This window comes from Ipomoea triloba, chromosome 3 (assembly GCF_003576645.1).
Source record: "Ipomoea triloba cultivar NCNSP0323 chromosome 3, ASM357664v1".
Taxonomy (NCBI): Eukaryota; Viridiplantae; Streptophyta; class Magnoliopsida; order Solanales; family Convolvulaceae; genus Ipomoea; species Ipomoea triloba.
Genome location: NC_044918.1, coordinates 6,784,577 through 6,805,741, shown reverse-complemented (window position 1 = coordinate 6,805,741; position 21,165 = coordinate 6,784,577). Strand labels below are relative to the sequence as shown.

The 21,165-nt window shown below is 38.5% G+C and overlaps 6 protein-coding genes across 7 annotated transcripts; 2 read left to right on the top strand and 4 right to left on the bottom strand.

Moving 5' to 3' along the window:
• The first annotated feature begins 1,064 nt into the window (after positions 1-1,064).
• LOC116014115 (EPIDERMAL PATTERNING FACTOR-like protein 2) lies at positions 1,065-2,252 on the top strand. Its single transcript, XM_031254114.1, has 2 exons — positions 1,065-1,669; positions 1,787-2,252. Exons 1-2 carry the CDS (start codon positions 1,571-1,573, stop codon positions 2,036-2,038), a joined length of 351 nt encoding a protein of 116 aa, XP_031109974.1. The 5' UTR covers positions 1,065-1,570; the 3' UTR covers positions 2,039-2,252.
• Positions 2,253-5,033: 2,781 nt separating this feature from the next.
• LOC116014356 (cysteine desulfurase, mitochondrial-like) lies at positions 5,034-7,652 on the bottom strand. Of its 2 annotated transcripts, none has more exons than XM_031254400.1 (2): positions 6,077-7,652; positions 5,034-5,340 (listed from the first exon to the last, which is right to left on the bottom strand). In XM_031254400.1, exon 1 carries the CDS (start codon positions 7,527-7,529, stop codon positions 6,168-6,170), a length of 1,362 nt encoding a protein of 453 aa, XP_031110260.1. In that variant the 5' UTR covers positions 7,530-7,652; the 3' UTR covers positions 5,034-5,340; positions 6,077-6,167. The 2 variants fall into 2 exon arrangements, with proteins under 2 accessions (XP_031110260.1, XP_031110259.1); XM_031254399.1 differs by having other exon boundaries at positions 5,034-5,326.
• Positions 7,653-8,831: 1,179 nt separating this feature from the next.
• On the top strand, positions 8,832-11,126 carry LOC116014185 (dentin sialophosphoprotein-like). Its single transcript, XM_031254185.1, has 2 exons — positions 8,832-8,948; positions 9,210-11,126. The coding sequence occupies exon 2, from the start codon at positions 9,228-9,230 to the stop codon at positions 10,926-10,928; it is 1,701 nt and encodes a 566-aa protein (XP_031110045.1). The 5' UTR covers positions 8,832-8,948; positions 9,210-9,227; the 3' UTR covers positions 10,929-11,126.
• A 247-nt stretch (positions 11,127-11,373) lies between these two features.
• LOC116014186 (cytochrome c oxidase subunit 6a, mitochondrial) lies at positions 11,374-12,912 on the bottom strand. Its single transcript, XM_031254186.1, has 4 exons — positions 12,733-12,912; positions 12,331-12,437; positions 12,084-12,126; positions 11,374-11,739 (listed from the first exon to the last, which is right to left on the bottom strand). Exons 1-4 carry the CDS (start codon positions 12,845-12,847, stop codon positions 11,705-11,707), a joined length of 300 nt encoding a protein of 99 aa, XP_031110046.1. The 5' UTR covers positions 12,848-12,912; the 3' UTR covers positions 11,374-11,704.
• A 528-nt stretch (positions 12,913-13,440) lies between these two features.
• Positions 13,441-14,436, bottom strand: LOC116012839. Its single transcript, XM_031252514.1, has one exon. It carries the CDS (start codon positions 14,434-14,436, stop codon positions 13,441-13,443), a length of 996 nt encoding a protein of 331 aa, XP_031108374.1.
• Positions 14,437-17,122: 2,686 nt separating this feature from the next.
• On the bottom strand, positions 17,123-19,004 carry LOC116013669 (tubulin alpha-1 chain-like). The gene is made up of 3 exons (XM_031253555.1): positions 18,872-19,004; positions 18,249-18,480; positions 17,123-18,150 (listed from the first exon to the last, which is right to left on the bottom strand). The coding sequence occupies exons 1-3, from the start codon at positions 18,962-18,964 to the stop codon at positions 17,123-17,125; spliced, it is 1,353 nt and encodes a 450-aa protein (XP_031109415.1). The 5' UTR covers positions 18,965-19,004.
• Between the last annotated feature and the right edge of the window lie 2,161 nt (positions 19,005-21,165).

The window sequence follows — 21,165 nt, the reverse complement described above, 5'->3', positions numbered from 1 at the left end:
TGACTAGGCACCGACTAGGCCTTCTAGTCGGTCAATTAACTATTGTTCTTTTTTTTTTTAATGTGTTATTTCACTCAAAACAACATCGTTTTGACCCTAATAATCCTAAATTGTACAAACTTTAGATATTTTTTAGGTTAATATTTAATATTTTAGTATTAACTATTAAAGTATTATATAATTTATAATTATTAGTCTTTAAAAAATTAAAAATACTTAAACAAATTTAAAAAAATAAAATAAAATAAAAAAATACACGGACGCCTAGGCGCCGATTAATCCCCGGCTAAGCGTCCTAGGCGCTACCCGAGCGCCTAGTGATTTTTTCAGCCATGCATATAATCATATTAAATTTTGATTAATTCAAAATCGAACTATATATACATTAGTACTAGATTAAATGGATAAGCATGGGCTCATGTCAAAGGTGGATCGTTGCTATGCCCATGACCACATGGATCCATCTTAGCACTGTGCATTTGAGTTCACCAATCACCAAGTGTTGACCTAAGCAAAAATATTAAAGGCAGCATGATGACTATTGAAACCAACCACTGCAAGAAATCTCCTATTTTGGGTAAAAATATATATCCTAATTTCAAAAAGCTGAGAACAAGCGATCCCCCACCCCCATCCCCATCTCCATCCCCACCACCTCCACCCCATTTTTCACCAAAAAAAAAAAAAAAAAAACCAGTTATATGAATAATTGTAGATAAATTGGTTGGACTGTTAACTTGATAGCTATAAAGTTTCTAAATTCGATTTCTTGTGAGAGTGACCTATTCACCTTCTTGATTTAAGTTAATGGTCAATTTAAGTTGATTTACTTTCTTATGGTATTTTACTTGTTAAGATCACATGACTAGATTTACCCCGTACACAACATTCAGATAATGGTTGCATTTTACCACATCACATTTATTATTAAAAAAAAAACAGCTGTAAATATATATGAGTTTGAGCAGCATGAACATGGTGGTGTGTGTGGCGTGTTGCTGTTCTAATTGGGGTCCCTTTCAGAATGCAAAGCAATGTAATGTAATATTCATTCACATCCCAACAAAAATTCATCTCCTTATTTGCTGTTGCTTTCCCATATCTCTCTCTGCTGTGCATGCGGTTGTTGGTTTTTTATTGTGTTTATATTATTTTCCTGAATGAAATCTGATGTGTGCATTTCATTTGTATTGGGAAAGGCTGGGCTCATACTCCCAGGCTTAGCTTCTTCAATTCCCCTTCCTTTTTGAAAACTCCAAATTCATATATGGAGAGTGACACATTCATCATTCTCTTCTTCATTATCCCTTCAACCATCACTCATCATTTTCCCCTCTTTTGAACTCTCTGCCATTTCTTCTACACATCTCAATCATCGCACACTTTTCCATTTTTCTTTCTCTTCACTTCATTCCTACCTATCTGCCTCCCTGCCTGCTCCCCTTTAGCCTGTAGTATTTATTACACCCTCTCTGCTCTCAACCTTTCTCCATCAATTTCAATTCACGGTCCCCTCTCTCTCTCTCTCTCTCTCCCTCTCTCTCTCTCTCTCTGGGTATTCATTGCTGAAATGAGTTGCAGCCGGGCACTTTCACTCCTCATTTTCTTGATTTGCAGTTCAAGCTACCTTGAAGCTAGAAGATTACTCTTGCCTACTGGCAATCCCAAGGTAGAATAGTTGCAAGAATTTTGTGTGTGTGTGTTTTTTTTTTTAAATTTTAAAATCTGGGTTTGATCTTTCTGTAATGAAGATTGAATTTTGGGTTGTGGGTTTTGGATTGGACAGGCGGAAAGCGAAGAGAAGATGATTCTGAGAGGGCAAATCGGGTCGAGGCCGCCGAGGTGCCAACGGAGATGCAGTTCTTGCGAGCATTGCGAGGCGATTCAGGTGCCCACTAATCCGCAGAGAAAAAGCGGCGACACGACGCCGTCTTCTTCGTCGCGAATTTCCCGTGCCAGTACAGACGACAATTACAGCTCAAACTACAAGCCAATGAGCTGGAAATGCAAATGCGGTAATCTCATCTTCAACCCCTGATCAAAACGCCAAATTTTCTCCGTTTTCATTCTGATCCATCATTAGCACTGTAATGGTTAATACTACTACTAATTACTGTAAAATAGGCTGTATTGTCATTGTTAATGAGCATCTTTTTCCTCTTCCATGCATTGTAATTGTATCAGCGAATCTCTGGTACAAAATGACAGAAAGTAAATGCCAGCGTCCATAAACAAACTGCATTAATTGACCATACTCTGCTAACAAATCTGGCAGTACAACTATGAGAAAACCCAGATTAACGATTGCCTTGCCCGCACGGGTAGCTCAATTAGTTTCTGGTTTCTAAATTAAGACAATCATACTGTAGAAGTTTTGTCTTGCCCGCACATGTAATTCAGTTAGTTTCTGGTTTCTAAATTAAGACAATCATACTGTAGAAGTTAAGTCTTCTCACCTAATGAGTAGTTGAGCCACTGTGATTTATTCATTCACTATCCGCAAATTATATCATGGACTAAAGTTGACATTATAAAGTGTACATTGATCTAAAACGACATCGTTTTTGTCAAAAGTTTTGCTTTTTTTTTTTTCAATTCACGTATATATTCATAATTAACTAGTCACTATATGTTCATAAATTTAAAACTTAATGTTTATAAATTAGACACTACACCATCACTCTGTTACATGTCTTATATATGTTTAGATAAATTCAAAATTTAATGTTCATAAACATATTCAAAAACAACAACCTATTAATTATAACAGTTGAGACGTTACTTTAAATCGGTATAAAGTGAATTCCGATCTACGATATAAGTATATAACTATTGTTCTCTATTCTATAGAATTGGGGTGTGAGGGTCCTATACTCACAGTGCTTAGAAAATTTTGCTTTTAAAGAGCAAGATTAACAATTATGTTTAACCAAAAAGAATAAAGAGGAGATTGGGGATCCGGGATGTAATTACTACTGTATCTCATGGCAGTCTGACTTTATCAGAGATCACAGGCGCCACCGTTAAGTCTTCCTTAGTACTGTCCTTTCAGCTTTCATACAACAGTATAATGGCTGAAGAAATTCATAAAAACAAATCAATTTTCTACCCAAAAAGTGAAAATAATTTATGTTCTGCGGAGGCTTTTGCTTGAGTAGCAAGAAATCACAGAGCTTTTTTATGTGGTGGATCCATCCAAACGAGTAGCGTAGATATGCTTCCCAATCCCTGCTAAAGCAATTTGTACTCACCTTCAAGTAACCCAACTTTAAGCAGATTGCATTATGATTTCTTTCGGATGACAAAGAAAATCCGCAGTCACTACACAACTGTTTCCGAGAGTCAAACTTATGATCTTATGGAGTTGTGATTACTAAGTCAATAACTTAACTAATTTGGCTTGGCATAATACCCATTAACTTATTAACTTTCTAACTTGGTGTTTGGGAAAGGGTAAAAGTGGCATTGTTGTGAAAACTAGTGTACAAACATAAAAAATCCTATGAGGTCACTTTAAGGTACATCTAGTGATTAACCTCTCTTGGGATTTAAGTGCAATCTTAGTTACGAGCCAATGAAAGTTTTCTTTACTAATAAATACGGATTAATGAATATTTTAGAGAATGAAGGGAAGAAGATGAGAATAAAATCAGCCTCCTTTTTACTGCAACTAAGGCGTCTTTCTTGTACATAACACAGCTTTAAGGTGCTGTAAGCAAATACAGGATACAGCAGCTGCAGCTTCTTTATTTGGCTCTTTCAGGGCTAGAATCAAGGAAAACACGTGCAACAGTCACGTGTGTGTGGAGCGGCTGCATGCAAATTCCATATCCCACAGTAAGTAATAATGTTTGACTCTTTTGAGATAACTGTTTATTAGTTTTATTGGTTTGAGCACATCAACTATGAACAACTTAAACTTGTTTGTGGTCCTTTGTCGGCTTCATTCACAGAACGCACCATTCAAGTAAGGGTCATAGACTTTCTCGTAAATCAAAGAAGAATCAAGCAGCTTGTACTATAGCCAGTGTTGAAAAAATTCCACCTAGGCGCCGATTCCTAGGCGTTGGCCGACCACTTAGCATATCACCATAATTGGTGGTCTAGGCGGCTGGCCAACCGCCTAGCGTATCACCATAATTAGTGGTCTAGGCGGCTGGCCGGCTAGACTCCCAACTAGGCCGCCTAGTTCTCCTAGGCACCGACTAGGCCGCCTAGTCGGCCAATTAGCTTGTTCCTTTTTTTTTTCTTCAAATGTTCACTCAAAACGACATCGTTTTGAGCGAAATAACTTTAAATTGTTCAAAGTCTATATGTTTTTTGAGTTAATATTTAATATTTTAGTATTAGCTATTAAAGTATTAAATATTTATAATTATTAAGTCTTAAAAAATTTAAACAGATTTTTAAAAAATACATAGGCATCTAGGTGCCGATTAATCCCCGCCTAGGCGGCCGAGGAGCGCCTAGCGATTTTTTCAACTATGACTATAGCTAAGCCGTGTGATTCTAGGCCTGATTGTGTGGAGTGATGGACTAACCCTCCTTCCTATCTTTGTACCATGTTAAATTTGGATCTTAATGAATAGCTATGCTTTCTTTCGAAAAAAAAAAAAAAAAAAAAAAAAAAAAAGAGAGAGAGAGAATGTTGGGGATGGAGACATGGGGTTGATCCAAAACAAAACAAACTGGAAAAAGGGTTTGTGGCCCATGTGAAAATTGAAATTATATTCTGATTCCCAAAGTCCTTTTTATATCTTATGGTCCAGTTTTCTTCTTTTCAAGAAAATATAATGCTGACATCTTTTTGGGTTGGGACAAAATGTACTCACCTCTATGACTCTATCAATAGATTTTCACAAGAAATGAACCAACCACAAAATGTCCTTCCTAAGAATCCCCCTTTTGGCCTTATCATTTACTTCATCATCTTCCTGTCAAGCCATTTTCACTGCCTAAAGTTTGTTCATTCCTGCAACCCTTCAAGCAGATAGCCTTTTTAAACAGTGAATAAAGAACCGGGATAGGAAATGTCTGTTGGAATAAGGCATTATCCAATGTATAACATCATTGAAGAATTAACTGACGTCTGCTAAGAGTCTTTCTGCTTGAAGCAGCAAAAACATTGTTAACAGTTTATACAAGACAGCAGGGAAGTATTAAGTTTGGATTAGAGAGCAATAATTATACACGGCGCAACTCAATATGGATAAAGTTCAGTTTCTTCCAAAAGGTATGAGTCTAGCAAAGGCGCATCGAGATTTAGGCTGAGAATCTCATTGTTCAGCAAAACCGGGAAACTCCCTCGAGAACTATTCTGCAGTTTCTGTACAATAGAAACTGTAAAGTTTCAGAACTAATATCAGTGAAGCTTTCTTCTATTCCTAAAGTCTAAAGAAAAGTATAACTTTTTTTCCAGTGTTGGCTGATTATCACCTCTCCTTTAGGGGCACTAATCTATGAGACTATGATAGCCACTTACATCTGATCATCAAATCACACTCCCAAGAACAAAACAGAATTTTCCCCGCCCTAGTTTGCTGCCAATAATGGAGGTCTAAGACTTGGAGAGGAGCAGAGGAATTGTCAAAACACGCTTAACCATGAGGAATGCTTATGATTTGCAAAAACAAAAGCCTCGCCAACCATTTGAAGAGGTAAAATATTAAATGCTTCACCCTAAGAAAGACACTAATTTACAACCAATCAATTGTCTCTCAAGCATACTGCTTGGCTAAGTATTCCAAATTTCCCAATGTGTAATCATCCACCAAACGCGTTAGAACACACTATCTTCTCTATGCCCTTTTCTTTATTTGTTTAGACTTTAGAAGGACAGGGCAGATTTCTCATGTTTAAGGAGCAACAGGACATGCACAATTGAAAACATCAGAACAAAAGCATATGCACTAAATAGTTTTATTTCCCAATTGTCGTCATAAGGTGTTTTGTGTTTAAAGGTTTATCTATACCTATCATACAATGGTATAATGTCAGATAGAAAACATCCACCTACTCGCAAAGTTTAACAGCTACCGAGTATAATTTAAAGGCGAAAGCATGTATAAACATAAACCTGGCAGCCACCTAATAGCAGTCCTTGCACTCAACTGCTGTTAATTAGCATCAGAATACGAAAGCTCCAGTAACCGAAATGGCGAAATCTATCAGTGTTGTGCCCATTGTATACTCTTAATATCAATGCCTTCCTTAACCATCTCATAAAGCGGGCTCATCTCCCTCAATTTCTCGACCTGATTCACTGTAAGCTCCACTGCTCTATCAATCTCCTCCTCTGTAGTGAACCGCCCAATTCCATATCTAATCGACGTGTGTGCCATGTCCTCTTCCACTCCCAGCGCCCTCAAAACATACGAGGGCTCCAAGCTAGCGCTAGTGCAAGCGCTCCCGCTCGACACTGCAACCTCCTTAAGCCCCATCAACAAGCTCTCGCCCTCCACGTACGCGAAAGACAAGTTCAAATTCCCGGCATAGCGCCTCTCCAAACTCCCATTCACCACCACACCATCAATTCTAGCCTTGATTCCATTCAGCAGCCTATCCTGCAAAGCTTTGATCTTTACAGTGTCATATTCAATTTCCTTTTTGGCCAGCTCACAGGCTGCCCCAAACCCTACTACCAATGGAGTTGGAACAGTCCCACTCCTAATCCCTCTCTCCTGTCCACCGCCATTCATTTGGGGCTCAACTCGAATTCTCGGCCGGCGTCTCATGTACAAAGCTCCCACGCCTTTAGGGCCGTAGATCTTATGCCCACTTAGCGACATTAAACTAATGTTCATTGTTTCAACGTCAATTGGAATCTTACCTAGAGCCTGTGCGGCATCGGTGTGGAAAGGAACATTGAATTCTCTGCAAATTTCCCCAATTTCCTGGACGGGCTGAATCACGCCGATCTCGTTATTCACCATCATGATTGAAACGAGACCGGTATCGGGTCGGATCGCGGCCCGGAGCTCATCTAGGTTAACGAGGCCATCCGGGTCAACCGGGAGATAAGTGACGTCGAAACCCTCTTGCTGGAGATGACGGCAGGAATCGAGGACGCACTTGTGCTCCGTTTGGGTAGTGATGACGTGGCGCTTCTTCTCCTTGTAGAAGTGCATGACGCCCTTAACGGAGACGTTATTGGACTCGGTAGCGCCCGATGTGAAAATAATCTCCTTGGGGGAAGCATTGATGAGGGCCGCGACGTGGGCTCGGGCCGCCTCGACAGCCCGGTCCGATTCCCAGCCGTAGAGATGGGTGCGCGAGTGAGGGTTGCCGAAGCGGGAGAGATAGTAGGGAAGCATGGCGTCCACCACTCTGGGGTCCACCGGTGACGTGGCTTGCACGTCCAGGTATAGAGGCCTGCCGGCGATCCTTACTCCTTTCATGCTGATTCCGGCGGCGTCCTCCTCGAATGGCTCTACTGCCGCCGCCGTCGCCGCAGTGGAGAAGCGGCGACAATATATGGATGGTTTAGCAAGCGTGCGGCGGAGCGCGGTGGCTAGAATCTTGGACGCCATTGTTAAAAATCGGTGACGTGTACAGTGTCCTGTGAATTTAATTCCCAGAAAACGTCTAGTGCAGGAATGGAATGGATGAACCTAATCTTTCACGTAGTAGCTCAACTCGAATTTAAGTTGAAGCGATTATCTTTGCATATATTCCTCCAACTACAAATGGGTGGGTCCTTTCCCCACTAAGTATAGTCTTTTTTGAATACTTACATATGGTTAAGGGTTTAATTTTTACTAATATTTTATTAATTGAGTTTGTTGTATATCATTTTTTGAAAAAAATTATTTTCTCTCCAACCTCAATGGTCATTCACGCTCTGGCCGAGAGAACATCTGAAAAGATGCATAATTTTTTTCACCAATGAATTAAATACATACTACAATTAGTCCATTACAACGAAATTAATGTTATTTGCATTTTTGAAATACTTTTTAACTTTGAAAAATAAACTGTAGACTGTAGTGATATATCATAATAATACACTATAATGCCTTATACATTATTCAATACACTTTAAAAATAAAAAAGAAAAAGAAAAGTCATGACATAATCATAACAAATTGAAATTCACACTCCTTCCATAAATGTGACATGGATACCTACTTTGATTTGCGGAATAGTTCATCATCGTGTTATCTGAAGGTGAGGGAATGAATACATAATAATTGTAAAATTGGTTGAAAATTGACATAAGTAATTAAAACTTATTTTATAACTGAAATTCCAATTTAGTTATTATATTATTATAACAACACATATACAAGGGTGAAGGGTGTAGACAAATATAAGCAATGTTATTTGGGTTGAATCTCCATTATATTCTCTGACCGGGAAAATGAAAGCAATCAATGGTGGAAGAGGCGCGGAGACAAAGGCGATTTCACTGTTGCAGAAAAGGGTGTGTTCATGGATTGATCTTCCCAAATGCTATAATAGGCTTATCTAATCTTTCGGCCTCAGATTACAAAACCAAAAACACAAATCGTTTAAACCATAGAGCGACAACTCTTAGAGTAAAAGATCAGAGAGCCTATTTTTGTGCATCATTTACAGCAGCGATCACAATACTCATCAGGTATGTCTTGCTTTTTTCTCAGACTTATCGTTTTTCACCACTGTAAAGATCTCTTTCATGCTTTTCGTTCTTCTTGTCAGCTGTTCCCATACATTAAAGACAATGTGGGTGTGGTTTCAATTATATTGCTCTGGATGTTAGGTTGTTGTTTGATGTTTAATGCCTTGTCTGTCGTTATAACTCATAGTCGACTCAATTAAGCTGGGATCTTTCTTCTTGTGTTTCATCCTTGTATTCATTCATCTAGGTTTCACGGTTGGCCTTGATCAAGGAGTTCTAACAGCTATCTGTAACATAACATAGATCTGGTGGGAGTATTTTAGAAGCTGCTGACAAATTGGATCTTTAGGTACAAAATTATTGATTTTCAATTTGTTATTTTCAGTGGGGTCAATTGACATCATAATATTTTGTTTAACTAATGTGTATTATTTTTTAAAAAAATTTTAAAATTGATCCAATCAAAATATATAGAATTAGAGTTATATTGAACAATTGAATGCATCATAGACAATTGTGAAATGAAGGAGAATAATATTAAATTAATACATTATATCACCAATAAATCACCGTTACAGCTAAAGTTGGTGTTTTCTTGATCTCATGTCAGGAGTGGAAGTAAACAATCATGCTCAAGTTATCGCCGCGAAGGAACCAGAGGAGCAGCAGGGGAGTCAAGGTGAAGCACGCCCTTCACATATGTGTACTGGGAGGCGTCTGCATTTGGCTGCTCTATCAAGTCTACCACTGGCGAAACAAGACCGCGACATACGAGGAGGCGTCAAAGAAGGCGGAACCTGGAAACCGCAATGATTTCATCAAGTTGGGGAGGAAGGACCTGGATCCTCGTATAGAGGAAATGACTGCCGAAGACCTCAAGAATGGCGGGCAGGACGCGGAAGAGGGCAAGAGTTTTGACGACGACAGCAACAAGGCGGAAGAGCTTGAACAAGATCAGGAAAAGGTGGGAGAGAGTGAGTCGCTGAACAGACAGAAAGGAGGTGAAGAAAGCTCGGAACCAGAAGTTAAGGGAGGAGATGAGAGTAGTGGCGAGAAAGAGGAAGAGAGTCGAAATGAGGAACAAAAGGGGGCGGAGCATGAAAAAGCAGTCGAAGAAGAGAACGAGGTTGGAAAAGGGGAAGAAACAGAAAAGCTAAGTGATAGCAAAGAAGAGAAGGGGGAGAGCAATAGAAGTGAAGAAAGAAATGAAAATGGAGGCATAGTGAAGGGAGTAGAGGTAGAGGAAAACAATGAGAAAAGAGATACAATGAGTGAAGGAGAAGAGATGCAAGAGAGCAAAGAAAAGGACACAGAGAACATAGTTGCAGCAGCAGAAAATGGCACTCATGACTCTCAGGAAGATAGTTTAGCCAAGAAAGGTAATGCAGAGACCATGACCATGAAAGAACAAGATGAACCCAAAAATAGCCCAAAGAATGCAAAAGATCATGACAAGAATAGTGAGTCAGGTTCAGGTTCAGGTTCAGGTTCAATTTCAAAGTCAGCAGAAGTAAAAAATGGAGCATCCTTAGGAGGGACAGGGAAAACCAGTTTGGAGGATAGCTCCAATCCTACAGAAGGAACAATAGAAGCAAAAGAACAGCAGCAAATGGAGGATAACTCCAATGCCATGGCAGGAATAATGGAAGCTAAAGAACAGCAGCAAGTACCTGATAAGCCAGTCACTAATGCTACGCAAACAGAGAATGGATCTGCCGGTTCAGGGGATGAATCCAATGCTGTTGGTGGTGAAACCGGTTTGGAGGATAATTCCAATCCTACAGTGGGTTCAAAGGAAGGGAATAAACAGCAACAAGAACATGATAACTCCATAACTGGTTTAATTCAAACCAAAAACAAACCTGTTGATAATGCTGATTCTAGTGGAGATGGCAAAGAAACTGTTCCAAGAGAACAGACTGATAGCTCAGATGCAAATTCTACTTCTTCCTCAACAAATGGAGAATCAAGTCCAAATTCTACATCTGGCGAACAAACTTCAGTTTCAGCTGCTCAAACAGAGATGACTAAGGGTTTGACAAAGCAGATGTCGGGTGCTGACTCTGGTTCTGGAGAGAAAATTAACCCCTCAAGTGACAACAACGAGACTACCAATCTAAGTGAAAACAATTCAACAGATTCATCAACCTCTCAAAATGAAGATTCATCTTCAGGCTCAACTACAAACCCAAATGACGGCCAACAGAACCAATTCGAGTCATCCAATTCAGCTCTTCAAGAAGAGACAGATGTCCGTACTGATTTGGAAACTATACCAGAATTCCCACAAACAGAAACTGGAGGGAACAACCATGAAGCTACAGAGTAACAGATCATGTTTTTCTTTTTGAAGACTAGTCATTTTTGTTTCTTTTCTACCATTTACCAAATGGATAGCCAGGAAATTACAGTATTTGATGTTTGCTAGTCAGCCAGTGTCAAGCCAAGCAACACTGTATAAAGTATAGTATTTGACATTACAAAAATAGTTAAAGTGGGTTCAGATGAATGGAAAATTGGGTGATAAAATTTATTTTTCCTTGGTTGGACTGGAACTAAAATGAAGGAAAATGGAGAGGGAAATGGGAGGGAAAACAAGACCTTCATCCATTGAATAAATTGTTTTTCCTTTCTTATTTCAACAAACAATAAATTGAATCCAGTTCATCTCTTAATTTCAGTACATAGATCAGATTTATTCTCACTCCAAAAAGACGTTTTTTTTCCTCACATTATTCACGCAGAAGAATTTAATTTGGAAATGGACTTAAATGTCATTGATTTGACAGTTAAATATTCATGCTAAACTGTTACTCAAGTAGGAACAATTCTTCTGCGTGACACTAAATACGCAATCACTTTCTCAAATACATCACACACCTTTGAAACATAAAGCAACTGTATGAAATGATATGTTCAAGCTAGTGTTCCATACTTATTCCCAATATAGGCAAAGTATATGAAACAAAGTAGAAATGTAACAGAATTAAATCGGAATTAAATCTCTCAAACAGTTTTGAAGCCTCAGGCCTCTGATAAAGCAGACATGTGAACCAAACATTTATTGCTGCAGTAGTCACGGAGATGAGTAGATGACTGTGTAGATCAATGGTGCTTAGTCTCGAAAAGACCATCTGGACCTGCATTTGCAGAATATTGATTAATTCTAACTCGAGTTTATCAATCAAATTACCAATTAGTCCAGGAATCAGTGTCAGACAATATTCATCAATTCTAACATCATTAAGAGCCATAAACAATTGGCATTAGACAATAGCAACTAATTCTAGCACCACAACACCATAATCAGTGGCATTTACGAGTTCAAAACCTCCTCTTGCAATCAAACAAGGCAACAGACAATTCTCCACAGTTAAAAGCTTGGAATCTTGAAGGGCATGCAAACTCAAAAGAAAAGACCAAGTAAACTCGATGTTATTAGAAACAAAAACAGAAAATTCAGTTAAAAAGTAGAATACTTTACCCCATGGAAACTCCTTGTTACGAATATGCATGTATGGATACGCCTGCAATCACAACATGTCAACACGGATGAAATTAGGAAAGGTTGAAATCCAACAAAATGGAACCACATGTATGAGTATCAACATATATGCATAATTGAATGCATAACAAATATACATAGAATTATAGATAGATACACGACCAAACAGAAATATCGACACTGGATTGTAACATTATTGAAAAATTGGATGACGCAGAGAGCTTACAGGAGGCTCTTCATGGTGGGGGTGACCCTTAGAAAGATTAACAATAGCAAGGATAGTGCAACCAACTATCCCCGCGTAAGTGATTTTCTCCCATTTCGCTGCTTCCTCTGTGGAAAGAAAAATAGATAGCCTTTCATCACAGCATACATATATACATGGAGTATCAACACTTTCATATACAAATCTAAAAAATAAGAAACTATATGCTATATAATATGCCTTTCGCGTATCAAAGTCAAAATCTAAATCATATCAGCTTGAGCATGCGGTATACAGAATTTCTTTCTTTAAAAGCCCTAACTTGGCATACAAATATAAACGGGCGTGTTAAATTGGAAATCCATACTGAGATAACGATCTAATTAGGTCATAAATTTGCATCTAATTAGGTCATAAACTTACGGGCCTCATCGTGATGGGCGGAGGAAGATAAATTCCTCTTGGAAGCCGGAGCTACACGGGCAGAACCACCGCGGAGGGCGGAGCGTAAACTGGATCTCATCAACGCCGACGCCATTTTGGTCTACTCTTTCTCAATTCCTACGGTCTCACGGCTGGATGCTGGTCAGCTGGTATATTTTGCGGGTTGTCCACTTAATTGTACATGGGCTTCATACTAAGAATGGGCCTAAACCACTACATATGGTTTTCGTTTTTTTTTTTTTTTTTTGAATAACAGAGAAAACTCATAACGTATATTTAATAATTTTTTATTCATGCGTAACAAGTTTGACCAAAAGAGTGCTGACAAGAATTGAACACAAATACGAAATTTGCTTTTTACCACCTGATCACCTTTTTTAAAGTTCTTTGTTTCTCTCTCTCTTTTTTTTTTTTTGTAACGAGCTTGAAGTTTAAGTACGAAACTTTACCAATCAATCTAGGAAGAAGATCTTGTAATTATGTGGTTACTAACTCACCAACTTAATTAGAGATGCTCTATAATCTTCTTATATTTTTTTTTCTTTATGTGCTAACATTAATTTTAAAAAAAAAAAATTGAACCCAATTTCTATTTATTTATTTTTGTATACAATAACCTGACTAATAAACAATACTAATTGAAATAATTGTTTGGATAAATATGGATGACACGTGCAGTAGCGTTAATTACTCCGTGTTTTCATCAAACCCGTTGATTAGTCCTTGATGGAAATCGAAGTAAGAATCGGCAAGATCGAACTGATAATCGTCCGGAGATCCAAGCGAGTCCGCCACATCTTCTGTGCTCCACCCCGCACGCAATAATATCTTCGATAACAACTTCAGACCTTCTATATCGGCTCCGCCATTACGTCTCTCGCCAAACTGATCACAGCCGTCCATCATCATCATCTCTCTCACATCCTCCTCCTTCCATCCACCGTCCCTCAACCTCCGCACCACCTCCCCCACCCACCCATCCAAATCCTCGCTCCACCACCGGCGATGTTTCCGACCACCACCGCCGTAATTCCCACGCGCCTCAACTAACTCCGTCCAGAATTCGATCCCCCGCGCTTCCGTGGCGGCCCACGCCGGCGGATTCGGCAAGTTCGGTAAGCTGGGGCGGGTGAAAACGGCGTCGTCACGCCTGCTAAACTCCACCGTTTGGAAAAACCCGGCGATATCGAAGCTCCGTATCTCCACCTCCCCGCCATGCACGTAGAGAACCGGGTTTCCCGCCAAACACGGGGCGGATGGAATGTAGAAATGGCGATAAATGGGGACGAGAAGAGGGGCCGTTTTCGTGAACACTTTATTAGCCAAACTCACCGCCATATCCGTATCCTCAGGCATTTCGCCCCAAGAATCCATCCAAAACTTCCCCCTGGAAACTTGCTTGCACAGACCCAATACCGGGAGATTGATGATGATCTCAAGCTGCTGACGCGAGGATGATCGCCAGTTGGGGAAACCGGGGCCGACGGGAAGGCCTTCTCGGAGGATAGACCGGAGGTCGGGGGGAAATGTGAAGCGGAAATCCGATTCGAGGGCGGAGATTTCTACGTCGGAAAGGCCTTGTTCCACCGGGATATCGGCGGATTTGAGGTGGTGGATGAGATTCTTGGCATACGCCGCGTATGAAAAGCAGACTCTTCTTGGTTTTGGGTTGTTCGTTGTCATCTATCAGTGTCAATAATGCCTGCGTTCTGCGCTAGCTGAATTACAAGGTTTCAGTAGAAGATGAAGAAATGAAAAGTTTGGAGTGGAATAATGGATTCTTACATAAACATAAAACATAAACATACACTGGAGAGAACAGACAACGTTGGAAACGCAAATCAAAGGGTGGGACACGAACTGTGGATGTGAAGACTATTGGGATGGTTAAGATTTCCTAACCATGTGGAATTTTGCGTTGAATTATATACAAACAAGTGCAATTACTTGGAGGATGGTGGATCCAATCAATATATATATATTTCCATCGCTTCCTCGAATTATATCTTAAATCTAATTAACTCTTCTCTAGATCATAGAGAGATAGGAAAGATAAAATAAGTTAATCTATTCAACAACAAATTATATGTGCACAATGAGCATATCGCAAACCCAAACTATCAATGTTCGTGGATGGATCGAACCCTAATCTTAAATTAAGTTTTTCATCCACTAGATCAATGTCTCAGGTCCAATTAATGTATTTACTAAAGGGAATGTCACAATTTTCATCTTAAATTACAGAGAAACAATTGTTATACCAAGAACTAGGGTCTATTTTGCATTGTAGATCTTGATCCAAAACAACATTCAAATTATATGCGTACAATTAACATATTATTTACCTTCACTTATTACAATGAACATATATATATATATATATATATATATATATATATATATATATATATATATATATATTACAATTTAAGGTATTATTATGTGCATATACTAAACATATATATTGTCAAAGACCTTGTAGTCTAGTGGTACGCGATTACATCCTCACATAGAAGAGGTGGGTTCGAGCTTTAGTGGAGACGATATTGGCTCCCTGAACTCCTTAGCCCCTAGGAGCCTTAGAGAGTGGACTCACCTCTTAAAGAGAAGTAACCTCCACATAAAAATAAATCCTCGACATGCTTACACATGCAGAGAGTGGACTTACCGGTTAAAGAGGTTATACTAGGTGTACTGTCACAAATATACTGAAGACTTACCGGTTAAAGAGGTTAGATTAAATGACATGATTGGACTGTTCTTTTGGCCTAAGAAGTGCACTTGAGAGGATTTCAAGGCGAGTGTGCAACAATGTGTTTCCGGGCCACATCTAGTCATCAGAACCGGGCGGAGAAACAGTAGGTGAGTGTATTTGTCGAAACTAGGCCGAGTAACCTAATCGGGAACTGGCCCAGATTTGGTTGGTGTCGATCAACTTAAACCGGGTTTGCTATGGTGAACCCGGCCATGTTCGTATAACCCCTATCATATCTGATCTATTTATTGTTGGATAGTCTTGTCTCATTTTATATAGTTTAATGTTTGTTCACGTCTTTTTGAGTCTGGAAGAAAATTTTAGCACCTACTACTTCAATCTATCATCCACCGTCGTGTAAAAGACACCCACACATGCAGGTTAGATCAAACTTCAAAATTGCCATTCTAATCTTCTAGATATCAATTATAGAAATTGACTATTTTGGCTGCTAGATAGAAATAAAGAAAATGACTCATTGGACTTTTTTGGCTCCGTATTTTTTGTTACTATAAAAGTCTTTTGAGGATCTGTCATGAATGATCGTGTGGGTATACTGTATACATTGATGTTGATTACATAAAGTAGATATATATCTACTAGTGTACTTAAGAATTGTAGTCATTAAAAAAAAAAAAAAAAAAAAAAAAAAAAAAAAAGCTAGTGTAGTTAAGAATTTGTTTGTTTGTTTTATTTTATTTTATTAAAGACGAAAGATGATTTCATAATACAAAACACAAATGTCCTATTTTTTAAAATCTTATTTTAAAATGAGATGATTCTTCCAACAACTTAATAGTCTTAAACTTTTTTTGTGTAGACTTAGTCCTTTAGTGAGTATATTTTATGCAGACTTAATCATTTATCAATTAGAAGTGCAGATTTTTATCTCTCAATTTTTTTTCTTAAAATAGCTTTTTTTTTTTTTAAAGATTCTCAAAATGGGGTTTTAATCCCTCTAACTAACATACAAAATTAGCCACTCCTTGACCCAATTTTATTATTTTTTTGAAAACCCTTATTTTGTGAAGTCCATATAATCACTTAAATATCAACATTTTTTTTACATATCCCTTTACTCAAGTCGCGCCATCTTCGACTTAAACCGTGCTCAAATTTATGCAAATTGAAATTAATATGCCAAAGGTCTTAGACGATTTTCCCAGATCATGACGTACTAAATAGTATTCAACATTCGCCAAGTTAAAAATTGTGTAAGTTATGTGAAATATAACATGACGCCTTGTTATATTTCCTTATTTGGTACTTTTTGAGTGGTTGTATACTTGTATTGGCCCACCTTTGACTCGACTACCCTAGTTGTAAATAAAACCAACTATGATTCATTCTAGCCGGCCTATGTACTAAATGCTATTTTTTGAAAGTTCCATTCATTTTTAATTTACTGAAAATTTATTTTTAAAATACAGTATACTAAAAGTTCATATAATTAGCTGCAACTACCTTAATTACCACTATAAAAAAAACTATAGTACTTAATCAAGACATTGAAATCAAATATTGGAATGAAATACATAGTACATAATAAAGACATAATGCAGAATATAGTGAAAGATGAATTTGATGAAGATGAGAGCATATAGTATCAGACTATCAGTAGTCATCTCCTTCATCAGCTTCTTCACCCTCTTGAAGCTCAGCCCCCACTTCTTCATAATCTTTCTCAAGCGCGGCAAGGTCCTCCCGAGCTTCAGAAAACTCACCTTCCTCCATCCCCTCACCCACATACCAATGCACAAACGCCCTCTTGGAGTACATGAGGTCAAACTTGTGGTCAATGCGGGAGAACACCTCGGCGACGCTGGTGGAGTTGGAGATCATGCAAACCGCCCTTTGAACCTTGGCGAGATCGCCGCCGGGCACGACGGTCGGCGGCTGGTAGTTGATGCCGCATTTGAACCCCGTGGGGCACCAGTCCACGAACTGGATGGTGCGTTTGGTTTTGATGGTGGCCACGGCGTTGTTCACGTCCTTGGGGACCACGTCGCCCCTGTACATTAGGCAGCACGCCATGTACTTGCCGTGGCGCGGGTCGCACTTGGCCATCATCGACGACGGCTCGAAAGCTGTGTTGGTGATCTCCGCCACGGAGAGCTGCTCGTGGAACGCCTTGGCCGAGGAGATCACCGGCGCGTAAGACGAAAGCATGAAGTGGATTCTCGGGTAGGGGACTAAGTTGGTTTGAAACTCATTGATGTCCACGTTCAAGGCACCGTCGAATCTCAGAGAAGCGGTCAACGATGAAATAACCTGCGACACCAATCGGTTGAGGTTTGTGTACGTGGGACGTTCGATGTCGAGAGACCGCCGGCAAATGTCGTATATGGCTTCGTTATCGAGCAAAACGGCGACGTCGGTGTGTTCTAAGAGAGAATGGGATGAGAGAACGCTGTTGTATGGCTCGACAACCGAGGTTGAAACCTGCGGCGAAGGATACACAGTAAATCCAAGCTTGGATTTCTTGCCGTAATCCACCGACAAGCGTTCAAGCAAAAGGGAACCTAGGCCGGACCCCGTGCCGCCCCCCACGGCATGGAACACCAGAAATCCTTGCAGACCAGTACAATTGTCCGCAAGCTTTCGAATTCGATCCAAACACAGATCAACTATCTCCTTTCCAACTGATATCATAACACCAAAACAAACACGTACAACGTACGGATCGGATAATAAAAAATGCATTTTTCTAAAAACAATGAAGAATTGAGTGTTTACGTACTGGTGTAGTGGCCGCGTGCGAAGTTGTTGGCGGCGTCTTCTTTGCCGCTGATGAGTTGTTCGGGATGGAAGAGGCGGCGGTAGGTTCCGGTTCTGACTTCGTCGATTACCGTAGGTTCAAGATCGACGAATACGGCACGAGGAACGTGTTTTCCGGACCCTGTTTCACTGAAAAATGTATTGAAGGCATCACTTTCTGCCTTAGTAGTATCACTCTGCATCTGACCATCAGCCTGCACTTAAATCATTCATGCAATTAAATACATCAATCTTCCATACGCTATTAAGTGGTATAAATCTTTATGTATGGCCGTTATGTTGTATGTAGTTTGAATTTCCCTTATGTAACTATAGGTTATTTAATTAAGGACCGTCCTTTCACTACTCTTGTTATGGTTACACGACACCATCTAGTTATATAGGAGATTAAGTGTAAACAAAACGCTAAAACTTTTACAGCAACACTATGGGTGCGTGATTGATCCTATATATACTTCCGCTATTAATGCTAGATTGATTATTCTATTTTACATGTATAATACATGGATAATGTGACTTTTGTATATATATGTCTAACAATTCATAAAAGAAATTGAAGAATTAGAGGGAAAAAGAAGGGAAAACCTGAATGCCATGTTCAAGACAGTAAAGTTCCCAGCAAGCGTTGCCCACCTGAATGCCGGCCTGCCCTATGTGAATCGAAATACATTCTCTCATTTTGGGAAACACAAAATTCTTAACGACACAAAAAAGAAACGATTTTTAATATAGTATGAAGCAATTAAGACAAAATTAAAATGGCGTTTATGAAGACGCTACAGAAACGCAGATGGAATTTGAACCATTCCTTCAACCACCTTTGAGTATAACCTGCATGCGGACGTGGTGGGACAATATTTACCGCGCCTTTTCGCCAACACCATTGGCTATAACTGCGTCATTTGACCCAGTTTAGCAACCTTGCTACTAGCTCCTTTTAATTTCTTTCATTAAATTAATATTAATTTTTCCAAAAAATGTTCCCTGGCCTTATACAAAACTATATATATCTTAATATTTACATCAATTTTTTTTTTTTGAGTATTACACCTTAGTCCTTATTACGATGCAGTATCTGTTCATAACTACTTTTTGTTCATAACTACTTTCTCAACTCAAGTACAACAAATTAATTAAAATAATAATAATAATAATAATAATCCGGCAGCATTGGAAACCAGTGGTATAGCAAAACTATATATACTCTGCCAATCCATATAATGATGCTTTCTGGCAGCAACATGCAATCTTCATCTTCTTATTGTCTGTTGTCGTTCGACCAGTTCACGTCAAAGGCTATCTTCCAAACAGAATGTTGCAACTCTCTTCTTGGCTTCTCCTCAGACAAGACTCCGCCTTTTATGCTTTTTTTCTTAAACAATTCCTGACCTTAAAATATTAAACTTGCATTTCCTTTAGAGGGTGTTTGGTAGAATGTTCAAACTTTCTTGAGAATTTAAAATCTGAGAATTTAAAAGGTAAAAAAGAAATTATTCTTACGTTTAATGTAATTTTTGAGGTCGGAAAGTTCAGAATATCTGTACTAAAAATCAAATTTTATGATATCAAGTAAGGTAAATTTCACCTGAAGGTAGAATTCTTTGTCTCAAGCGACTGAAAATCTACAAAAAAATTTTGATTACGTATTTATCATTTTGGTTCATTTTCAAAAATCTCTTATAAATATAAGAAATTTGTCTCTTTCACCATTACACATTGTTTATCAAAAAAATTCATATCCAAGTATGTCTTCTCGTTGTAACAGAGTCAGTAGTACTCAAAAAAAAAATATCTACATGCAATGTAATCATATATACATTCCTTTATATATATATGGTGAGGTCCCTATGAGAACCAATCTTCCCATGAGTGTATGAGAACCAATATCATTCATTAAAAAAGAATTAGATTTATGAATGGGATTAATTGAAAAATAAAAAACGCACAAGCGCTTACTAGGCATTATGATGTGTACGTACATATTAAGCATGTGTTGTGTGTATAGGGACATGTTTAATATGCACACATCATAATACCTAACATGCACAAGCGCATTTTTAATCACTTAATTAATCTCATCCATAAATCTATTTTTTAAATAGATGAGATTAATTATCTAAGAATGATAGGCGCATAAATCCACCATGACAATGATAGTGTCGAATTCAACAAAGTGTAGTACTGATTGATGATGAAGACTAGTAGTGGTTGAATTGCTCTCGAAGGATGAAAACACATAGAGCCAAATTAAAGATGATTGGACTTCTGGTACATGTTGGATATACATTCAAAACTACAAGCACCATTTGAAGTCACTGTGTACCCCGGCCCTCACACACAGTAACATATTATTTGGCAAAGTACAGTAAAAGATTAAGTCTAACAATTAATGACTAAGAGATTATTCGGGGAAAGCTAATGAAAGGTTGAGTCTAACACCATATCTCTTGAAAATGTGACAATATAAGGAAATAAAGTTACGTCTTTGCTGTGAGCTATCACTTTTGGCATAATATAGTAATCGCTTGATACTAACAAGTAGTATCAAAGTCAAGTCATGAGTTCAAATCCCAACAAAAACATTAACATAACTTGATCATATGTCCTTTTCCACAATCTACTACTCATGCAATTCATTTCCTTGAGACATGCTAAGATGGTACGTGAGTGGTAAGGTGAGAAGTTCAAACTCTATCTTGGATAGTAGGTTCATTTGTGATCAATAGTTGCATACAATATTTGAATCTTACCCTATTGATGCACATCTTGTAATTTACCATAAATGACAAGAGAATGATTAATCTGGGTGAGAAATTAAATGTTGCAAGTCATAACTCAATTTATGCACTAACAAAAAAAAAAAAAAAAAAAAAAAAAAA

Coding starts and splice junctions, on each gene's coding strand:
- LOC116012839 (XM_031252514.1), bottom strand. CDS start 14,436: ATGACAACGAACAACCCAAAACCAAGAAGAGTCTGCTTTTCATACGCG.
- LOC116013669 (XM_031253555.1), bottom strand. CDS start 18,964: ATGAGAGAATGTATTTCGATTCACATAGGGCAGGCCGGCATTCAGGTG. Junction 18,481..18,871: donor GTCTTGAACATGGCATTCAG/GTTTTCCCTTCT, acceptor ATTTAAGTGCAG/GCTGATGGTCAGATGCAGAG. Junction 18,151..18,248: donor CGCACGCGGCCACTACACCA/GTACGTAAACAC, acceptor TTATGATATCAG/TTGGAAAGGAGATAGTTGAT.
- LOC116014186 (XM_031254186.1), bottom strand. CDS start 12,847: ATGGCGTCGGCGTTGATGAGATCCAGTTTACGCTCCGCCCTCCGCGGT. Junction 12,438..12,732: donor CGCCCATCACGATGAGGCCC/GTAAGTTTATGA, acceptor TTCTTTCCACAG/AGGAAGCAGCGAAATGGGAG. Junction 11,740..12,083: donor TAACAAGGAGTTTCCATGGG/GTAAAGTATTCT, acceptor CTGCAAATGCAG/GTCCAGATGGTCTTTTCGAG.
- LOC116014356 (XM_031254400.1), bottom strand. CDS start 7,529: ATGGCGTCCAAGATTCTAGCCACCGCGCTCCGCCGCACGCTTGCTAAA.
- LOC116014115 (XM_031254114.1), top strand. CDS start 1,571: ATGAGTTGCAGCCGGGCACTTTCACTCCTCATTTTCTTGATTTGCAGT. Junction 1,670..1,786: donor TGCCTACTGGCAATCCCAAG/GTAGAATAGTTG, acceptor TGGATTGGACAG/GCGGAAAGCGAAGAGAAGAT.
- LOC116014185 (XM_031254185.1), top strand. CDS start 9,228: ATGCTCAAGTTATCGCCGCGAAGGAACCAGAGGAGCAGCAGGGGAGTC.